Raw genomic sequence first — 19,118 nt, 5'->3', positions numbered from 1 at the left:
TAGACGGCGTGAGGCAAGTTTTTGTTGTTTAAAGTACATGTAAACCAAACGAAGCTTATTTGTGGGTTTACACCGGTGTTCTCCAATAGGTGTTTCCTTGTGGTTTTCTTACCAAGGAAAACGTTTTTAATGAAGTTATTCCATTTACATGAGCAAGGATAACTTGTTCGTTTAAGTGAGGCTTAACTCGAGAAATTGTTAAGAACAACTCTGAATTTAACGTACTCGTTGGCGATCGTGTTATTCCATAGAGCAGATCCTCTGTACCTAATTGAAAGCTGGATAAATTGCGAGTTAAAGCGGGGCATAACAGCATTGCCTTATGTCTTGACGGTTATCTTGATGTCGTCCTATTGAAAATGCTATTGTAAATATGCAGGTATAAAAGTGATTGGATATTCTTAATGTAATATAAGGCTTGTGAAGTATTTTTACACTTACATAGTAATGTTCAGAACCGGGTCTGTATGCGAAGTGTTCGGAAGTGCCTTGTTTAACTGTGCTCATTTTGGTTGACGTCGTCTCCAAGTTGCAACAAATTGTTAGCCTGCATAATAGGTGCTTAATGAGCCAAGCGAGGCAAACGCGGCATTTTGCCCGAAGCGTCAGCGTACATGAAAAGCTCTACTGACAGGAAACAAGAGTTGTCCTAGTATAGAGCCCTGTGGGATGAAACTGGTATGACTTCCAATGTAGTTCCATTGACGACCGTGAACTGGTGTCTTTCACTTAGGTAACTTTTTTTACCTAGTCTGGAAACGAACCAGAGATGCCAGAAGGTTGATGCAGTTTCATGACGAGGATTTCATGACTAACGCTACCGAATTCCCTTTTAAAATCAATGAAGCCTCCGGCAACAACCTTGCCACCATCTTCCGCCTTCCTCTAAACTTCGGTTATACGTATGACAGGTAATTCGGTTAAATATCCAGGACGTTACATCCATTGTCTATTGGAGGCAACGCTGTTCTGCTTGATTTTTTTTTTTATCAAGCTGTCGTTTGCCTCAGATTCAAGTATTTTGCTTTTGATGCCGAGTATAAAAGGGAAACAAGTCGTTAGGTTTCCGGGTGATTCGTAATCCTTCTTGTATGTAAGAGTAAGCCTAGCCGTTTTCCAAACAGAGTATACAGTTTCACTAGCAATGCCGTATTGAAGCCGGTGCTATCGCTTTGCCACAAGTATTAAGATCGTGGATGGATGTTTTGAGGCACCATTCGACGTTTTTTTTACTTGGACATTACCTATCTTACGCATCACTGAAGTTTCGGAGAGAGAAAACACAGACAGTAGAGGAACCCCTACCAGTAATCAGGCTCTTTGGGACCACGTGGTTGACTGACAGGAAGGGGAAGTAGATTGTCCTGGTTTCAGTCCGATGGTAACAAAGTAAGTGTTCATTAACGTGCCTCATCTTCGTCCTGTAGTTCGAGAGCATTTATCGGATAAAGTACCGTCACTCCTTATTAAGGGTCCGATGGTCTTTTGTACTTTCGGGTTAGTTGTCCTGTTGACCTAATTCTAGTAGGAACTGGAATTTTTCGTCTCATTTGGCTTCTGGGAAAAATGTGGGCCTTTGCACTTCGACTTGTCGCGTCATTACGAGCCCAATATAGTTCGAACACATACCTCGGCAGTTTAACACAAGTCAGGAATTATGGTCCTGCTTAAGGTGTCACGGAACGCTTGCCACCCTAACTGCTTGCTGTTAATTACAACTGAAAAGAAACTTTTAAAAAATACCAAAAGGGCACATACCCAAAAACGGGCATCGTGCAGTGTGATTTCTTTCTGAAAATTCATATACACTCTTTTTTTCTATAAGAATATATTTAATAAGAATATCGAGTGAAATTTGCAAAATTTTAAGAATGTTTTAAGAATAAAGCCAAGGCTGACTTTTCGAAAAGGATGATTATTTTGAGTGATGAAAAGCTAATAAATATCTTTGTAACGTAACCGTATCAAATTATTGCTCCCTCCCACGTCAAAACTACCCAACAAAATGAAGAAACCTGCATTGATTATAGCCAAACGTTCAGTGCTAACGACAGTTTGATGAACGGTACATGAAATACATATCTAAAGTATACAGCAAAAACAAAAAATGAACAAACCCCCAAAAAGATATGACAAATTCTTTCCTTTTCAATTATAATTCAAGAATAATACATGAGTAATAATAATAAAAATATGAACAAACCGCAAAAAGGATATGATAAATTCTTTCTTTTTCAATTATAGTTCAAGAATAATACAAGAATATTGCAGGTTAAATTCGGCAGAAAAATAAGAACATTCAGCCTGGCCCGAAAAACCAACATTCTTACATTTAAAAAAAAAGAGTGTATGCACCGTGTGCACTACATGCATGCCAGTACGCAATACACTGCCCCAGTATATGGCAGAGTTCATGGGTTCGAAACCTTTTCAAGCACGTATTTTTCTTTCTTTCTCTTTCTTTTTCTTTGTTTGTTTGTTTGTCTTTTTTATTTTGTTTTTGTTTTTTTTGTTTTTTGGGGGTGTTTTTTCTGTTCTTTTTTTTTTCCTTCCTTTTTTTCCGCCTTTCGTTGTCTTAGTACTGGCAGAGGACTGGTACCCATGCTCAGTTTTCCAAAGAATGCTGGGATAGTAAAACTGCTCATGCCCAGTGAAACCGGGAGACGGCCAAGATCCTCGATGCTTTCTAGTGCTGGAAATGGCTAGAAAATTGCCTTAAATTTTAGCTGTTTTTGGGACTTAAACCAGTGCATAGAGATACGATAAACCATTTGTCCAATGTTCTTTGCTATTGTGGCCATATTTTGCGTTTTCCGGCCATTCCATCAGCGCAAATTTGACTCGACAGACAGAGCAAGATTAAATCAGGGAAGTTGCTATGTCTCGGCATGAGGGTAAGAAGTAAGCTTACTTTCTTTAAAAAATAGATATTTCCTATTCGAGGTTAACTCAGTCCATAATATCTTGTGCTTATTTCAAGGCTTAAGCCCACTCAGCTGTTTTTACTTTCGTCCAACGCTGGCAATTCTCATGTTTTGGCTGGTGTTGTTTTCAGTTCCGTTTCTTTACATTTATTAGATGTAGGCTCAACTTGAAAGTGAATGCATTGATTGTAGGGAAAGTTCCCATAATAATATTTGTCTTACATCTTCCTGTTTAACGTATGGTAGATGTGTTATCCTCCAGTGGAAATTTAAACAACTGATTATCGATGTCGATTTTAAAGTTTAAGTTGATTTAGTCCAGTAATTAGTCGTTGTACTTTTAGGAGTGAGTTAGAACCAACATACATTTACGTGAACCATAACCACACAATTCTTATATAATTGGATTGCACGTAGCGACTTAAAGATGTGACTGTTGACTAATTTTGGGATCTCTTTAATTGTAATTGGGAGAACAAACTGCATGCAAATCATCCTATTTATTAAATTAATTATAATACACTGTACAACTTTGATTCACTGATTTGTGCTGCAGTTTGTTTATGATGCCCTGGGGCTTACTACCTTTGTTGCATAGACATTGCATTCGAGCATGCCTTTCTGTGAAATAAGGGAGAGGTTTAGTTACTCAGGTTAGGGTTATGTTCAGCGTAGCAAGGACAGGAAGGTGCAAATTAGGCATTGTTACATAATTTGGTGAAAAGTGAAAAGTTGTTGAAGAGTGTCAAATGTTCTTTCGATGAGTCTTGATAAAGTGCACTGAAAAATTAATAGTGTAGTTGCTGGAAATGAGAAATAGCTGGTGACCTGAAACAATAATTGCTCTGAAAAGTGAAAGCAGTCATCCATGTCGGTATTGGTTTGTCTGCCAGTACCCGTGCAGATTAAGCCACCACTTCTTTCCAGTAGTCATATTCATGATATTTTCTGATGGTGCAATTTCACACAACTGTTTATCGCAGAATTCATAAGAATTCTCATTCATTAAAAGAATTGCTTGATCTGGACATTCAATTTTTGGGAATTATGTTCTCTCTTTTTTGACAAATATCAGAAAAAACGTTTTGTCACTTTGCTAAAACTTATCTCAGGTAAATTTATAGCTACAAAACATGAATATTAGACTAAAGGAAAGATTGTGCAAAAGATAGTTTTATTGCACTTTTAAGGTTTTAACGATACACTCATAAGAAAATAACAAAATTTCCATCAAGCCGAGCATGGATTGAAAAAAGACATCTTTTATAAATGGAACAATGATATATATTTCTCTTTCCAGTGATTAAAAACAGTGCCTTGTTAAAGCCTAACTCGTTTGCTTCCTAAAGTATGGGTCATTGAACATATGATAACATTACTGAGGAATAAAATTATTAAAGAAAGCTTATACTGCACTGAAAACAGTTTGGATGCTTAAAAAATTTCTGATGGTTTTATTTTTAGACAATTAGTTTTTTTTGTCTAAAATCGAAATTGTCCAAATTTTTTTTGGCAGATTATGTTGTTACATTTTGCTTTTAACAGAACTGAAATGTTTTTGTTCTTTGCTGAATATTCTCTAAAGAAATTGCATAGCTTTCCCCATAATACATCTTTTTCCATAAAATGTCACCTCTTAAAAAAATTCTGCCTGAATAGTCAATAGTTATTTCACCCCATCAGAAAGTCTGTTAAGTTAAACTAAAGGTATTATAAATTTTTATGACATGAATGAGGATCATTATGTGCACTACTTCAGTAGGGGGATAAAATTTCAAAACATTGCATTTCAATAACAGCCCTATAAAAATGAACCAGCAGCTGGGAATTTTACTGCTTCTATTGGAAATATTCCTTCCTACACAGCACTTAAAGTCTGAAAATTTTACATAAAAACCACACAAGCCTTTACTTCATGTGTTTGTCTGTATGTAAAGGATTACAAAATGCACCAACCTTGCCTAATCAAAAAAACATTGCATTTCCTAGTGTGGGACAATGTTAGTACATATACTGTTCGTGTTTTGATTTAAAATGCCCTGAGCATTTAAAATAAGGATATGAACATACATTACAGTATGTTGCCCAGTATCCGGACGGTACCAGTATCCGGACACTTGAAACAAAAACTCAATTTTTGAGGCGCCCTTTTCAGTTCTCCGTAAACGAAGTATTTCGAATGAAAGCTGAACATTTCAGCTTTAAGATGAAAGTTTTGGCGATTTGAAAGCTTCCGAAACAGTTGCAGAGGACGCCGTTCTGTTCAAGTGAGTAAACTTTTGGTGGCTAATATTTACGCTGTTTACTGTGCAGTAAAATTAGTGCTGCTCAGAAAAGGGAGGGTAATGTGTGATATTTTCAAAGAAACTGTTTTATTTTTAAAGTGAAGATACTTAAGGAAGTCAGGTTTTCAGAAAGTTTATTAATTCTTGAAATTCTATTTGTTTGGAATAACGGAGGCCAGAAACATTCACTAACTATTGATGTCAGGTGCCCAGTATCCGGACAGTTTTTATTTGCTGTACAGAATCGATGAATTAGCTGTGTACATTATCCGGTTAAGATTTATTTCATATCAGTAACTATAATTAAAGCTTAGGATATATGATATAGTCATAAAATGTGATTCTACTCAACTCCATATGGAAATTTTCTTCACTCATTCCGGAGGCGCCTTGATTTCGTGTGCACGGCTTGTTTCGCGTGACTGCATTTTCTATATATAACCGAAAGTGTCTGAGTTGAACCTCGAATTCTCATACTTTCCCCAGTTGTGACTGCTAGAATGGGGTTGCAATGGTCTGAAAAATGTCACAAAGGGATTGAGAGATGTGAAAGAAGGAGGAATTAGTGCTATAAAAGCAGGCTTATTGTTGGGACTGAGCATGAAGAAATCAACACTGCAGGTCAGACTAAAAGGGAGAGTGACCTTTGACCGTCGGATTGAGGTCCCTTCCCCAAGCTTTTTTTTTTAAATAAAAAAATGAAGAAATGCCTTCCTTAAACCAGTCAAAAAGTTCCTAGTAAAGGAAGTGAGAATTATACCATTTTTAAAACAGCCGCTCGCGTTCCCCACCATACCCCAGTCATTTGTTATATTTTATTTCACGATGCTAGGTTATATATTTGGAATCGATTGCCAGACTACTTTGCAAGTGAAAGAGAAGCTTATAAGTCGCTTTCCTGTCGAAATTTATGTACAATTACTTTGTTATTGTTGTGTCCGGATACTGGGCCAGCTGTCCGGAAACTGGGCAACATAGGAGCTCTGCAAGAATATTAATTTCGCAATGGAAACAAAGGCAAAAAAGTTAAACTGTCTTTCGTCATATTAAGGACTAAATAGATTTTCTCTGGGCCAAATTTTAGAGCTTTTGCGTTTAACAAAGGGAAGTTATTGCAATCTTAAACTGACGTGTCCGGATACTGGGCAACATACTGTACTGTAGGCTTTTCCACAGACCAACTTGTGTTGTGCGAAGCTGATAAATGCGCAAGATCATTACACCCTGTGCCGCTATGTTGTGATATGTATTCATTGGGCATACACTGTTCAATGTATTTGTGAAGGTTCTCATTAATTATAAGTTTTAAAGATGGCAGCATGATAATGGAGTGCTGTAGGTAATTTCAGGCTTTCATTCCCTCAATTTGCCCTGCCCTTTCTCTCCCAGAAGAAAACAGTTCTAAACTCTAAGTATCTGGCTTTTTAGTTGTTTGATGGCATACAGTAAGAACCCTGTTAGTGTTTTACTGTTATTCATTAAAATAATGAAAAGGGACTTTGCACAGGCTGCACTAATTGCCATTTGCATTGAGCATTTTCTTTTTGTTTTCATTCAACATACAGGTGTTAGCTGTGACTCATGTAGTAAAGCAAATTTCCGTGGTAAACGATTTAAATGTTTGATATGCTATGACTATGATCTCTGTTCGACATGCTATGAAAATGGAGCCACAACGACAAGACACACAGCAGATCATCCCATGCAGTGTATTCTAACCAGAACTGATTTTGGTAAGTGTTGCATCAGGAAGCTCTACTCAGAATGAGTTGTTTAATAATTAGCTTAAACAATGGAAAAATGACTCTAACATGGTCCCTAGCTGTACTTTGTAAAAACAATAGGATGCCATGACAGTGACGGCAATGAGAATGTCAAAAAAGCAATTAGTTGAATAGGCAAAACAACAATTCTGCACGTGCATCATACTTTTTCGTCCATTTCTTCGCAGTCACTGCTCGACCATGACTTGAAAATGCCTAATTTCACGTTTTATGGAGGACGTAAACAAGCGACGGCAAAATTTTGTTTCTCTTTCTGAACTTGAATATAGTTCTAAGGAATTCGTCTCAAAAAGAGTAATTGTGACACAGATTGAAAGAACGCAAATTCTCTTTTTAAATGACGTTTTCGTGGCCATCGCCGTCGTGGTATCTTAAACTCCCTATTAGCAGGTTTCATCTCAAAGGCCAATGAAACTAGAGGTTTCTGAGAGGTTGGCTGCTCGGCCACTTATTAGAAGACATTTGCCAACTCACTAAAACCTGAATTACCCTTACTAGCGTGGACTGCAGTAAATTAACAACTTACACCAAAAACAACAACTTTATTATTTATCGAGTTGTGTTTACAATTAGGGAAAATTAATATCCTAAATGAGATATTAAACCTTTCATTTTTGCCACAACCCACAAATATATAAAATATTTATATATTTTACCAGGGTAGGAAACTTTCTTTTCAATTCACTTGTCTCTTTGTAATGTGTATTTTTCTTGTCCGGACTACAAAACTACTTGTCCCAAAAAACTGGCAAAAGCAGGGTTTAAAACATTCTCTTTTTATTTACGCCATGTCCCAGTTTACTGAAAAGCTAAATAGTCAATAAAAACATTTTACTCAACAAATTGAATTAAAAGTTTATTCTTTTGATAAATGTACATCTGTGGAGTAGCGCATTTTGTTTGTTTCTTGTTCATAACAAGCCCAGTCGAATATTCTTTCATCCTAGCCGACTGAAATTTTCTTGTGCGCTTGATCTCATAATTCTTTTTGTTACCCTCGATCTTTTTCTTGTTGGAAGGAACATCCTCACCAGTACTGTTATTCTTCAGTGCTAGTGCGGTGATCTTTTAAAAAAATTTAAAAATTTTGATTGAGACAATGCCGATACGCTCCACTAACTGCACTAGCAAACAAGTGATTCAGGTCGCTGATGATTGCTGACAAGCAAGTGTGATTGATGTGCATGCAATTATGCTGTACAGCGGGGGTTGCACGGAAATCAGTGGCAACGCTCCGCACAAAGAAATCAATCACACACAACTTACACAAAAGAAAGTTTATATTCAAGGCACTTAGTTATAAAATACAGGACTAAATAATAATAGTTTTTATCCAAAGTCAGGCAACGTCAGAGCTCTACAACTTACTTGCCCAAGCAGACAACTTGGATCATCTTTTTCCTTGTCCAAATGGAAAAGTTACCCATCTCGGACGTTCAGACGGGCCTTGTTTACTTTTTTATCAATTTATATCAGGCCTAGAATCAGTTATAAGACAATATGTCCATAAAGCACATGAATAAATGATTAATTAAATGCATATAAAATACAAGAAAAAATTAACAGTTTGCTAGTTGAAGCACACACATATTTAACTAGGTTAATTACCAGGTAGTAATTATGACAGGAAGATATGATCATGGACTATGCAGTCTTTGAACAAGAGTTGCTAATTGTTAAATTGAGGTGCCCACAAAATAAAAGGCTTACATATACATGTGCTTTCATCAATGATGTATACTAAGTCTTATGCTTAGGCGACACTACGTGTACAGTACCGCTCAAAAGTGAGTTACCATCCTCTCACGAGATGCAAATCACAACGCGCGCTACGTGACACATCGCATGCTATGTGATTCTTGTCACGTGCTACACAATTCCTGTAGAGCACTATTGATTCTCGTAGCCCGCAATGGCCTAAAAACTGTAAGTATAATTGCCAAAATTCTTGAGCGATTTCAATAATCAGTGGTAAAGTTTTACCGCGACCAACACACGAACAGATTCTAACCTCTAAAATCTTTCCACATGAACTGATCCAGCATTGCATCTCTTATTTCTTGGGTATTGTCTAGTCCAGTGTCAGCCTGATGGTGTCAATGTATGTAGTTATTGGACTACCTTGATTTGGGTGACTATACCATAAATGTAACCAGTCTATCATTAATTTTAGGTTTGACAACATAGATATCCTTTGCATATGTTATGGATATGAGCTGTAAAGAGCTACATGTACTTGGAATTAACCCATTCGCTCCTGGAGATTTTGCCGAAAAACGCGTTTTGAAGCTAGTCGAGTGGTTTTCTGGTCGCTGTCGTGCTATAAAGGGCTAAAACTTACCACAAACCGGTTTACAGGTCGTACACTTGGCGACCTTCTGATCCAGATGCAAAACATCAGCTTGCGAAGTTCGGGCATGTGCAGAAAGCAAAATTTCGAGATAGTTTTTGGTTTTAAAAGTGACACAGCAGTCTTGACTTTTACTTTTCACTTTTTCTCCTCCCTTCTTTTTTCGCTTTTCTTGCCTCATTTTTTTTTTCTCTTGCTGGGCATTTAGTAGGTTTCATTTTGGTGGGAAGAGTTTTTAGGAAAGCTTTTAGGATCGTAGGATTAGGTGAAAGGAAAGGTAGGTGGGCAATGGAACAAGATTTTCATGGAGATTTTCAGGTCAATGTCATGTGGTTTTTTGCTTCTTTCTCCGGTGTCCTTGACTGAATTGTGCTCATTCTGGTATGGTTTGAAAGATCTCTTCACTCTACACAAGTTAGCGAAGAGAGTTGTCCTTGACCGTTAAAACTGATGACATCACAAAGGGTAGAAAGGACCTGAATCCGCACGGGCGGTTACGGGCGGTTCAGGGGCGAATGGGTTAAGGAAGTTTTGGGTGCAAAAGATTATTTTATATCTACATGTAGATCTACAGATGAATGTACTTATTGTACTGTTTGTTTTTTTGCTTTCTCCATGTAATCATTTTTCTTTTTTTTTTGCCCAAAATTGGCCCACCTTGTGACAATAATGATACCAAGTAAGTAATTGTGCAGTTGTTAGAAGAAAACAGTTGTCAAAAATAATAATTGTGGTTTGTTCAACAGAACTTTATTACGGAGGTGAAGCATTTACAGCAGACCAGCCTCAAGCTTTTACTTGCCCCTATTGTGGAAAAATGGGGTTTACAGAATCAGCATTGCAGGAACACGTAACATCGGAACACAGTGATGCTTCCATTGAAGTTGTGAGTGTTTTATGAAGTTCAAAAGTAAAATTTATCTCTGTATTTTTAAGGAATGTACAATTTTATGCTGTTTGGAAAGAAAGTACAGGGTGCTGGAAAGTAATATAGAGGTACATGATTATACTGGGTCCAAGTCACCCTCTGTTCTGGTCTGTACCTGATTTTGTCCCTTGAAGTCCCAGGCTCAACACCTAAGCTGCACTCTAAAATAACTAACTGGTTCATCTCCTGCAAGGTGTCACTATTAACACTTCCACCTCTCAGTCATAGTGCTTGTACAGTGATTTTGTCACATATAATTATGGCGAGTCCTGGGACTCATATTGTGAAAAATCATGAGTCCCAGTTAAAAAAACAACCAAGTCCTAAAATAATTGAAAATGCTCGGGCCATGTAACTAGACAGTACTGTTAATCTGACAATTCAGGGTACACCTAACCTCTTTTCAAGGGAGGTGTCCCTTGAAAAGAGGTGTCCCTCAAATGGAGGTGTCCCCTGAATAGAGGTGTCCCCTGAATGGAGGTTGGGCTGAGGTTTGTTAATTATTAATGAACAAATATAATATTTTTATTAGAGCTAAAAAAGGCGACTGTTCTTCCAGGCCATGGATTCTGCTGCAATCATTATTTAAGCCGCGTAATAATGACTGTATAGAAAATCATGATTAACTTATCTCTACGATGTTGTGTGTTGAATTCCCACAAGTGGAGTACTGTACATCTATTTAAGTGAGTTAATTCATTTTTTGAAAGCTCTCGCCATTGTGACTAGCAAACACTTAAGAACTTATCAATAATTTTTGTGGTCAGTCACTTTTTGATTGCTTCATGTTAGGTGTACCCTGAATGGAGGTTAAACCAAGGTTTTGGGACCCAGAAAAGCAAATAAGTAAATGAATGATGAGAATAGTTAATTTCATAAACACGCTCTGCTGGATTACAAAACCTTTCATGTGTTTAAAAAAACTGGACGCTCAGTTGTTGCCTTGTTTTCATATGTAGGTTTGTCCAGTGTGCGCAGCCCTACCAGGTGGAGACCCAAATCATGTGACAGATGACTTTGCTGCTCATTTGACGTTAGAGCACAGGGCACCCAGTAGAGATATACTAATATCCTTTACATTTTTAATAACGTGGTGTAGGCAGTCGTTTTTGTATCGCTGTATTAGAGCATTTAAAACAAACGTTAGCAGGTATGTTTCAATGATCATCACCGCCACGTGTTTACATGTACACAAGCATTATTTTTTTCAGAAGCATGGGATTATATGCTCCTGTTTTTTAAAAAATCATGGATCTTCAAGTGAAGCGTGGTAAAGAATTGTAGTGGCGCCTTAAACCATCCATTACCATTCGACAGAAAATCCCACGCATAAACATGTAAAATCTGATTTTAACCTTGTGGGAGAAGGACCCACATCAAAGTATATCCAAATCAACTGGAAAGTCTAAAAAGGGGATAGAAAATGCGTTGCCTCAAACAATATTGTACCTCATATTTTTCAAACTTCCCAAACGAAAGAGCGTGAACTATTTGACTTTCCAACCATTTTTTAGGTTTTCCCATGTAAATGATAAGGACCCTGAATTCTTGACATGGTCCTCTGTGTTTTTTCAGGGATAATTTACGATACCTGGTTCGGGGGAATTTACTAGAGTGCATGTTGTGCAGAAGTGGTAGGCGCAATTAGGCCATATTTTTTTCTTACTTAATAGTACAGTCCTGCGCAGTGGAAATAGGCAGCACCAAGGGGACTCATACTTGCAAGGTGCTTTCCCTATAATCGTTTGATCTGTGTATATTGCATTGTTCTTTAACTGACTTACTACGATGAACCAGGAGCGGCGCGGCATGTGAGACGTTTATTTCATCCGGCAGTTGGCGGAAGTCGGCCCAGACCTCCTCGACCACGAGCAGCCAATATGCATTTCGGAGGATCTGGGGGTAGCGGTCTTGGGTCGTCTTCATCCTCCTCCTCCGCGTCCGGCCGTGAGAGCATGGACCCTATAGCGGAGCTTCTGTCCCAACTGTCGGGTGTGCGTCGAGCAGCACAGCAATCCCAGCCTCCCATGCAGTCGCAGCTTCAATTGCTGCAACAGCAGTTGCAACTGGAAAGACAGCAAGTGCAACAGACAAGGGAACGACTGGAAAGACTTCCAGCGCGGCGGCCGATGGCAGCTGCAGCAGCAGCAGCAGCAGCTAGCGGTAGTGTACCAACCACATCAACAGCTAGTGCTCAAGAAAGCAGCAGCTCAGCCTCTTCGTCTTTTCTCCTTGCAAGGTCGGTACATATAAAAACAGAACACTTTAAACATCAACTGACTTCATGAGATGAACGAGTAAGGTTTTACGTCGCAAGGCAAACGTAGCCTTGGCTTATTAAACCATCATAACTAGTCTGTTGGTCGATACACCCGATACATGTAGATACTTTCCTCGGCGGCCTTTTTAATTTAAGCGGTCGTACCTTATGAGTTTCATACATAGGTCGTTATTTTGAGGGACAAGAGGTGCTTGGCTTGCTTGCTATGAAATTACACAGTTAAGATTAATATAAGTGAGGCCACACGAAAAATTTTGTGTTTACCTAAAATTCGTTTGGTTTGTTCTAATGTAGCGAAACGTCGATCCAGAAGAGTTTTGTTCAGTGTTCTAAATTTATTGATTACTTTATTACTTTATTGTATTAAAATAACCAAACATACGCCCCTTTCATAAACTCGGTAGGCGAATTGCTACTTTTACTGTTATTTGTTTTAGGGCTAATGAACCCTCGCTCTCAGAGTCCGAACAAGAAATCCTCGAACGCGAGCGTGCGGACAGAAGTCTGTTTGTACAGGATCTTATATTATCCACACTCGGATCAGCCGCATTTAGGCGAAGACCACGCCCAATCCCCGACTCAACAGAACCTTCGGAGGAGTTTGCAAGCCTAACGATACAGGGTTGCACGGCAAATGATGCCGCACGTGGGGCGGCAGAATCACAAGACTCAAAAGTTGTCGAACAGGACGTTACTGTTGAAGATATGGAGTTTATATCATTGGAAACAGAAGAAGACAAAGATTCCTAGCGTATGCAGGATCTTCACGTAGACAAATTAAATTTTAGCCTCTGTGTAACCCGCTCAGAACTGGTTTTGCAGTGACTTTAACGCCACCCGTTCACTTGCCGTCGTTTTAGATCGTTGTGCCCGCGCGCGATCTTATGAAAAGGATGGTACTATAGGGCAGGAAAGTACATCCTGTTGTTGTTTTCAGAAAGGACCATCTTATAAATGTGTTGACCTGATATTGTCATTAAAACACCGGCACGCTTGTCAGTTCGCCCAAGCGAAATTTCCCAATTGTCAACTTCGCCCAAATTGATTAAGAATCGCCCATTCGTAAATATAGGTGTGAAAAGTAGCTCCAAATACAAACTAACGTAATACTAAATACGTGGCTGTATATACCGTCCGGTTTTCCAATGTGAGCGAGTGGACCTCAATTTGGGCCAATTTGACTTTGGTGAATTTTCTTTGAGCAAATTGATTGGCAACCAAGCCTAGAATCAATTTATCCGTGACGAAATGCCGCGCCATGAAAGAGAATAACCATAATAGTGCGCATTTTGTAGTTGGAGAGATATTAAAGTAGGTAGGGTTGGAAAAATAAATTTTAATGAACTAGTATGCCAAACTACTTCACATATTTAGCTTTTGGGGTGGGCGGTCGTTTTGGATATCCAGTCGTTTCTGGTTCAGATCCCGTCGGGACAAGTACGAGTACGAGATTTTCTCAGTGGTAATAGGTAGCGCTTGCTCGTGAACCAGCGTCATTTTGGCGGGAAAATGTGGTAGCCGTCGTCACTCTACTACGAGTTTCAGCGAGAATGTCGAAGTGGGGAAAACAAGTTATCAAATGTTAAAAGTTTTAGAGCGGTTTTCACTTGACTGTCGAAAGTAATTGGTTTGGGTTTTGGTTTTGGTTTTACTACGCCCTTTGGTTGGCTAGTGTATTTACTTTGGTTTTGGTTTTACGACAGTCGAGTGAAAACCGCTCTATCATTTTGCGATCTGGAGAGGGTGTAACCTCCTTCACTAAAGGTAACAGTGCTAACTTTTCTATTAAAAAATTGTGTAATGAAGCTTTCCGGGGAGTCTTTGTTTTTAGAATACGCGAGAAAACTTTAAGTCAAATCTCGTACTTGTAGTCGTCCTCGTGCTTGAATCTAAAGATCTCTAATTACTCTACATCGTAGCCCACCAGTGAAAAAAAAAAAAAACGAAAAAACCTGACTTTTAATATAGGGGAGACAATTACTGATAAACCAGTCACTGTTTTCATTGTGGCCCACAAGGTTAAGAATCCTAACTGGCCAGAGGCAAACCAGTTGGCTATTTGAACTCTCTGATCTGAACTACCGAGAACAAATCCAGCTAATTAAAACAGGGCGTGAACTTGGTACTTCCCGATTACAAGTTAGCGCTCAACCACGCTGCCTGCCCACGTATTTCTTGAAATGATAAATATTTCCCCTTTATTTATTACCGACCTTTAATGTTTACCATCTTAGTGTCGCATATGAACCAATGTCCTAAACCTCCATGAAACATTCCGTACTCGATCGGTTACAGGAGATCACATGAGTTTCTACCTCGTAAGGAATCCACTCTAGTATACAGTATAATGCTCGTTGTAAAAGATAAACCCTGTGATTGACTCTCTTCCTACCCAGAAAGATACATGTAGTATTGAGACCTCCTCGGCCTTCTTCATACTACCATATGAGCATGTTATTTTCAATCTGCAATTTAGCTGGAAATCTGCGACAAAAAGGGCCAAGTGTGTAGCGAAAGGTTCTCAAGCGCATGCAAGAGAAGCTTTCTTCACATAAAATTTGTCCTTAGGACTCCTTAGGGTCCGCGTTCGAGAATCGCTGGCGAGGTACGATGTCTCAGCAGCTAATAGCTATACAAGTAGGCATAAGTGAGTGGATTAGACTCTAAAACACAAAAAAACACATAAAACACACAAAAATTTGTCCTTAGGGCCCGCGTTCGAAAATCGCTGGCGAGGTACGATGTCTCAGCAGCTAATAGCTATACAAGTAGGCATAAGTGAGTGGATTAGACTCTAGTTTACGTTACCCTCATTAGTAGGGTCTGCTCTTTGTTACATAGCCTGCGAGCAAGTTCTCCATTTGGGGGATATCGTGAAAAGTGGACGCTCGTCTCGCCTCGCTCGCCCAAATGGGAAAGTTTGCTCGCAGGCTATTTTTCACAAGGTGATTGCCCCCCCTAACCCTAACCCTAACCCTACCCCCCCCCCCCGAGTACAACTTGTTTTTTTAAAGAAATTATTGAAATCTTATTCACATCTGCCTCTCTCTCCTAAGTTGTCCTTCTACTCAGCAGTTGGTCCCGAATCTTATTCAGATTTTTGCTCATAGTCCGGCGGCTTAGCTAGAAAATCATGCGATTTTTGATACAAGCGCCAAACTTTGTAGGAATATTTACGTTCCCAGGCTGGTGATTTCCTGATATAGTGCCAAGCTTTATTTTTCAATTTCAGCTAGTTAGCAGCGAATGAAATTTTCACACCCGAGAACCCCGCGAAGTTATTTTTCTTGCTCTTTTTCTAGATTTAAAGTGGAAATAACGAATTTTTCCTATTTTCTCGTCCGAATCTACCCGTCATGCAATGACGTTTCCCGAAAAAAATTTTTGATTCCGACGAAAAGCGATTTTTTTAATGATTTTTTCAAGTCTTCGAAATTTGCTGCCATTTTGTTCCACCACTGCGCATTAGTCTCCTCTCGCCGTGACGTAGCTTCAAGAACTCTTATTCCTCTCAAGCCAAGTGATTTGGTTGTATCTTTCTCGATCGTGAAAAATGTACCTTTGAAAATGCGTAAGAGATATGTCGCAGCACGTTGCAAAAGGTAGCGGACTCTAAGAAGAATATTTCGATGCATAAGATTCCATTCTTTGCCGAGGAATGCCCAATAAAGAAGAAAAGAAGAAAGAGGTGGATCAATTTCGTGTTGGAGAGGAGAAAGATGTGGGTACCGTGGGAAGACGTTTTATTTCAAAATACATGTAGAGGTACAAAAATATACACATGTTTAATTTTGGATGCGAATTGTTATTGTTATTTTCCTCTTTTCATATATAAATGAAGGCCATACTTTGGAATTTATGTTCACATGCCTTTTCTCTCTTTTCTCTTGGTTGAGTTGGTTCGGATGGTAAGAGTTTGTGCTATCTCATTGTAAATATGCATGCGACTCGGTTTAGCTATAAAAAAACTATTCTAGTCTCATAACAGAGAAAACTGTCGGTTTAAAAAAAAATAAGTAAGAAATAGGTTAATTTGAAGACGAAGGAAACAGGTCGCTACCTCAAGCAACTGACTGGTTTCAATGTGTTATTTGCCAGAAGGAATGAAAATCCTCAGTGTCCTGTTAACTGGAAACGGCACTACTCTTGCATTTGCTGGATACCTTATTCTTGAACAAGACTTAACTTCATTTTTATGAGCAGTTGACTGCAGGGGAGATGGAATTCAGCTTCCACATTATCAAGTCGTTTGCCATGTGGCAAAAGTCTCGTCGCGATGCGTTCAACAGGACCGTGAAACCGGATTGCATGATGTCATAAGAAACATTTCCTGTAACTAATCTACAGCATCAAACGTACACTGTCAAGAATGCGTCTGTTTGCACGGAGGAGAAGCAGACATTAAAATGACAGTCCATGTAGCTGATGCAGTAGAAAATGTTCACTAGTCAACCATGACTCGAAATTAAGCGTATTTTTCCACTATCTTGGAGCCTGACACAGGCTTCTTTATACTTCAAGGAATTTTGAGTGTCTTATGGGACAGGAAATATCCTACCCACACTCTTCTTTCCAATTAAAAGCCTTTGGTCCATCTAACTCGACATTTCTCCTTGCGTTCCATGCCTTAACAGTGTGTGATACAGCTTCCTTCTCCGCTGGTCATAGAATTGCCATTAAAAGGAAGAATTGTTATTATTAAAATAATGAAGAAAAATAAGGGTCACCGGTAGAGCTGCAGATAGTGCGCACCACCTGCATTTCTTGCGAATTTTGAGGGAGGATTGGGGCGAGTTTCAAAGCGGCATTTACGTGGAAGGTGGAAGAAAGCATTGAAAAATTCGATATTATCGAATTTACATCGAGGTAAAGCAATTAGGACACAATGTGATAAAGATGAAGCTTAAATATGAGGAAGTTTAACTCAGCAACACGCATACCGCTTACGTAAGGCTTATTTCCAACAATTTGAGACTCATCTGAGCCAGACGTTTCCCTTCGATTGAGGTCATTTTAATCATGTTTCTGCAGAGGCTCTTTTCCACGGTGGCCATCTTGTTATGCGCAGTGAGGGATGCACAGTGGCAAAACTAGAGAATCACCATAAGTTTATTAAGTAACGAAAATGTGAAATCAATTACGTAGCAAAGCCATGTGCAAAGATATTAGTTGTATTACATATAATAATCAAACAAACTGAAGGCACATTAATTTATTCAGTCGTCGTAGGTTTAGTTTTCCTTTGCTTACCGTCGCCATAGCAACGCATAGTTAAGGTCAAATGGCGTGTTATAAACAAGATGTACGTGGTAAACAGGTTGGCTGACTGAGTGAAATCATGAAATCAGGACAAATAATTTAATGAATTGAATTCATTAATTTTTTATGAATTTTAATAAATTGTGGTTTCTATGGAAACCGACCTACTAACGGCTTGGCACTAGTATATCTGAAAATCCTTGTATTGGTGACTACTATCAGTGTACCAAATTTCATGCTTGTGTCTAAAAGTGCACTCAAAATTTCGAGTTAAGCCCCGGACTATCAGTGGTTTCGGTCTTTTCTTAGGGTTAACGAGTTCAGTGGCACAGGTACTTGCTTTTCTTTCTCTTGAATGGTTAAATCATTCTTGCACGTACACCTAATTGCAGTAACGTTGTCATATAAAAATGTCAAAACGAAAAGATGTAAATGTAAAAAGCCAAATAGGAATTGATTTTACTTACAAATAAACCACTTAAGGGTGCATGCATTTGCAAGATAATCGTACAGCCGTCTCATTTACTTTTGTTTTTTTACGCCTCAACGACGGCTATGCTGCGAGCAAATACAGCCTATAGTGGTTTCATGTATTAGTAAGCCTAATTCTTACTTTTTTCACTTTTTTAGTAGGACAACGTTATTGAAAATTCAAATTGCGAAGAGTTCTGGTATTGCTTTCCTGCCTCACAAAAGGAGAGTGTACAGGGAATTTGAACATGCCCTCGCTCTTTCTAAATATGGACCGGCCCCTTTAAAGTCGTTGCCTTGTTTTCTATTGCCTCAAGTGAAGATGGAACAAGCTGAGGAAACTTAAGGATTACATTTATAGATTGACTCTTTTTGTGCTCCAGAAAATCCACATTTCGGTGAGTTCTCTTTAATGTCTACAATACGTCTTCTTTCATTGATAAAATTTCCTGTTGATGAAAACACATTTCAGCAAAGGAAGTACTAATAAAAATAAGCGATCTCCGCTTTTAAATTTTCCTGTGTAAAGGTTCGACCATATAACGAGACTGCATGGCAGATGAGTTAGATGAATTAAACAAACTTGCATCCAGATGCCTTCTTTATTGACACTAAGAATAGCTATAAATGTATAACAATCTACTTCTTGCGATCATAAAAGCTTCAGTGAAGCACCTGCCACGAGTTAATTCCTTAATTTTAACCAGTCGCGTGATAACAGCTTACACAACAAGTCAATTTGCACTCGGAGTGAGATAAGTGATTATGTATTTGCATCCATTCCCAAATAAGTATGCTCTCATTATGTCAGCGGTAAGAAAAGAACATATCTAGAG

At 38.7% G+C, this 19,118-nt stretch overlaps 1 protein-coding gene across 1 annotated transcript; it reads left to right on the top strand.

The window, feature by feature from the left end:
• Positions 1 to 2,658: 2,658 nt before the first annotated feature.
• Positions 2,659 to 13,899, top strand: LOC140933303 (E3 ubiquitin-protein ligase KCMF1-like). Its single transcript, XM_073382836.1, has 6 exons — positions 2,659 to 2,894; positions 6,775 to 6,942; positions 10,090 to 10,229; positions 11,231 to 11,338; positions 12,056 to 12,510; positions 12,990 to 13,899. The coding sequence occupies exons 1-6, from the start codon at positions 2,879 to 2,881 to the stop codon at positions 13,300 to 13,302; spliced, it is 1,200 nt and encodes a 399-aa protein (XP_073238937.1). The 5' UTR covers positions 2,659 to 2,878; the 3' UTR covers positions 13,303 to 13,899.
• Positions 13,900 to 19,118: the final 5,219 nt, after the last annotated feature.

Source organism: Porites lutea, chromosome 4 (assembly GCF_958299795.1).
Source record: "Porites lutea chromosome 4, jaPorLute2.1, whole genome shotgun sequence".
NCBI classification, from domain to species: Eukaryota; Metazoa; Cnidaria; class Anthozoa; order Scleractinia; family Poritidae; genus Porites; species Porites lutea.
The sequence above is the reverse complement of the archived record's forward strand: the minus strand, read 5'-3'. Positions and strand labels throughout refer to the sequence as shown.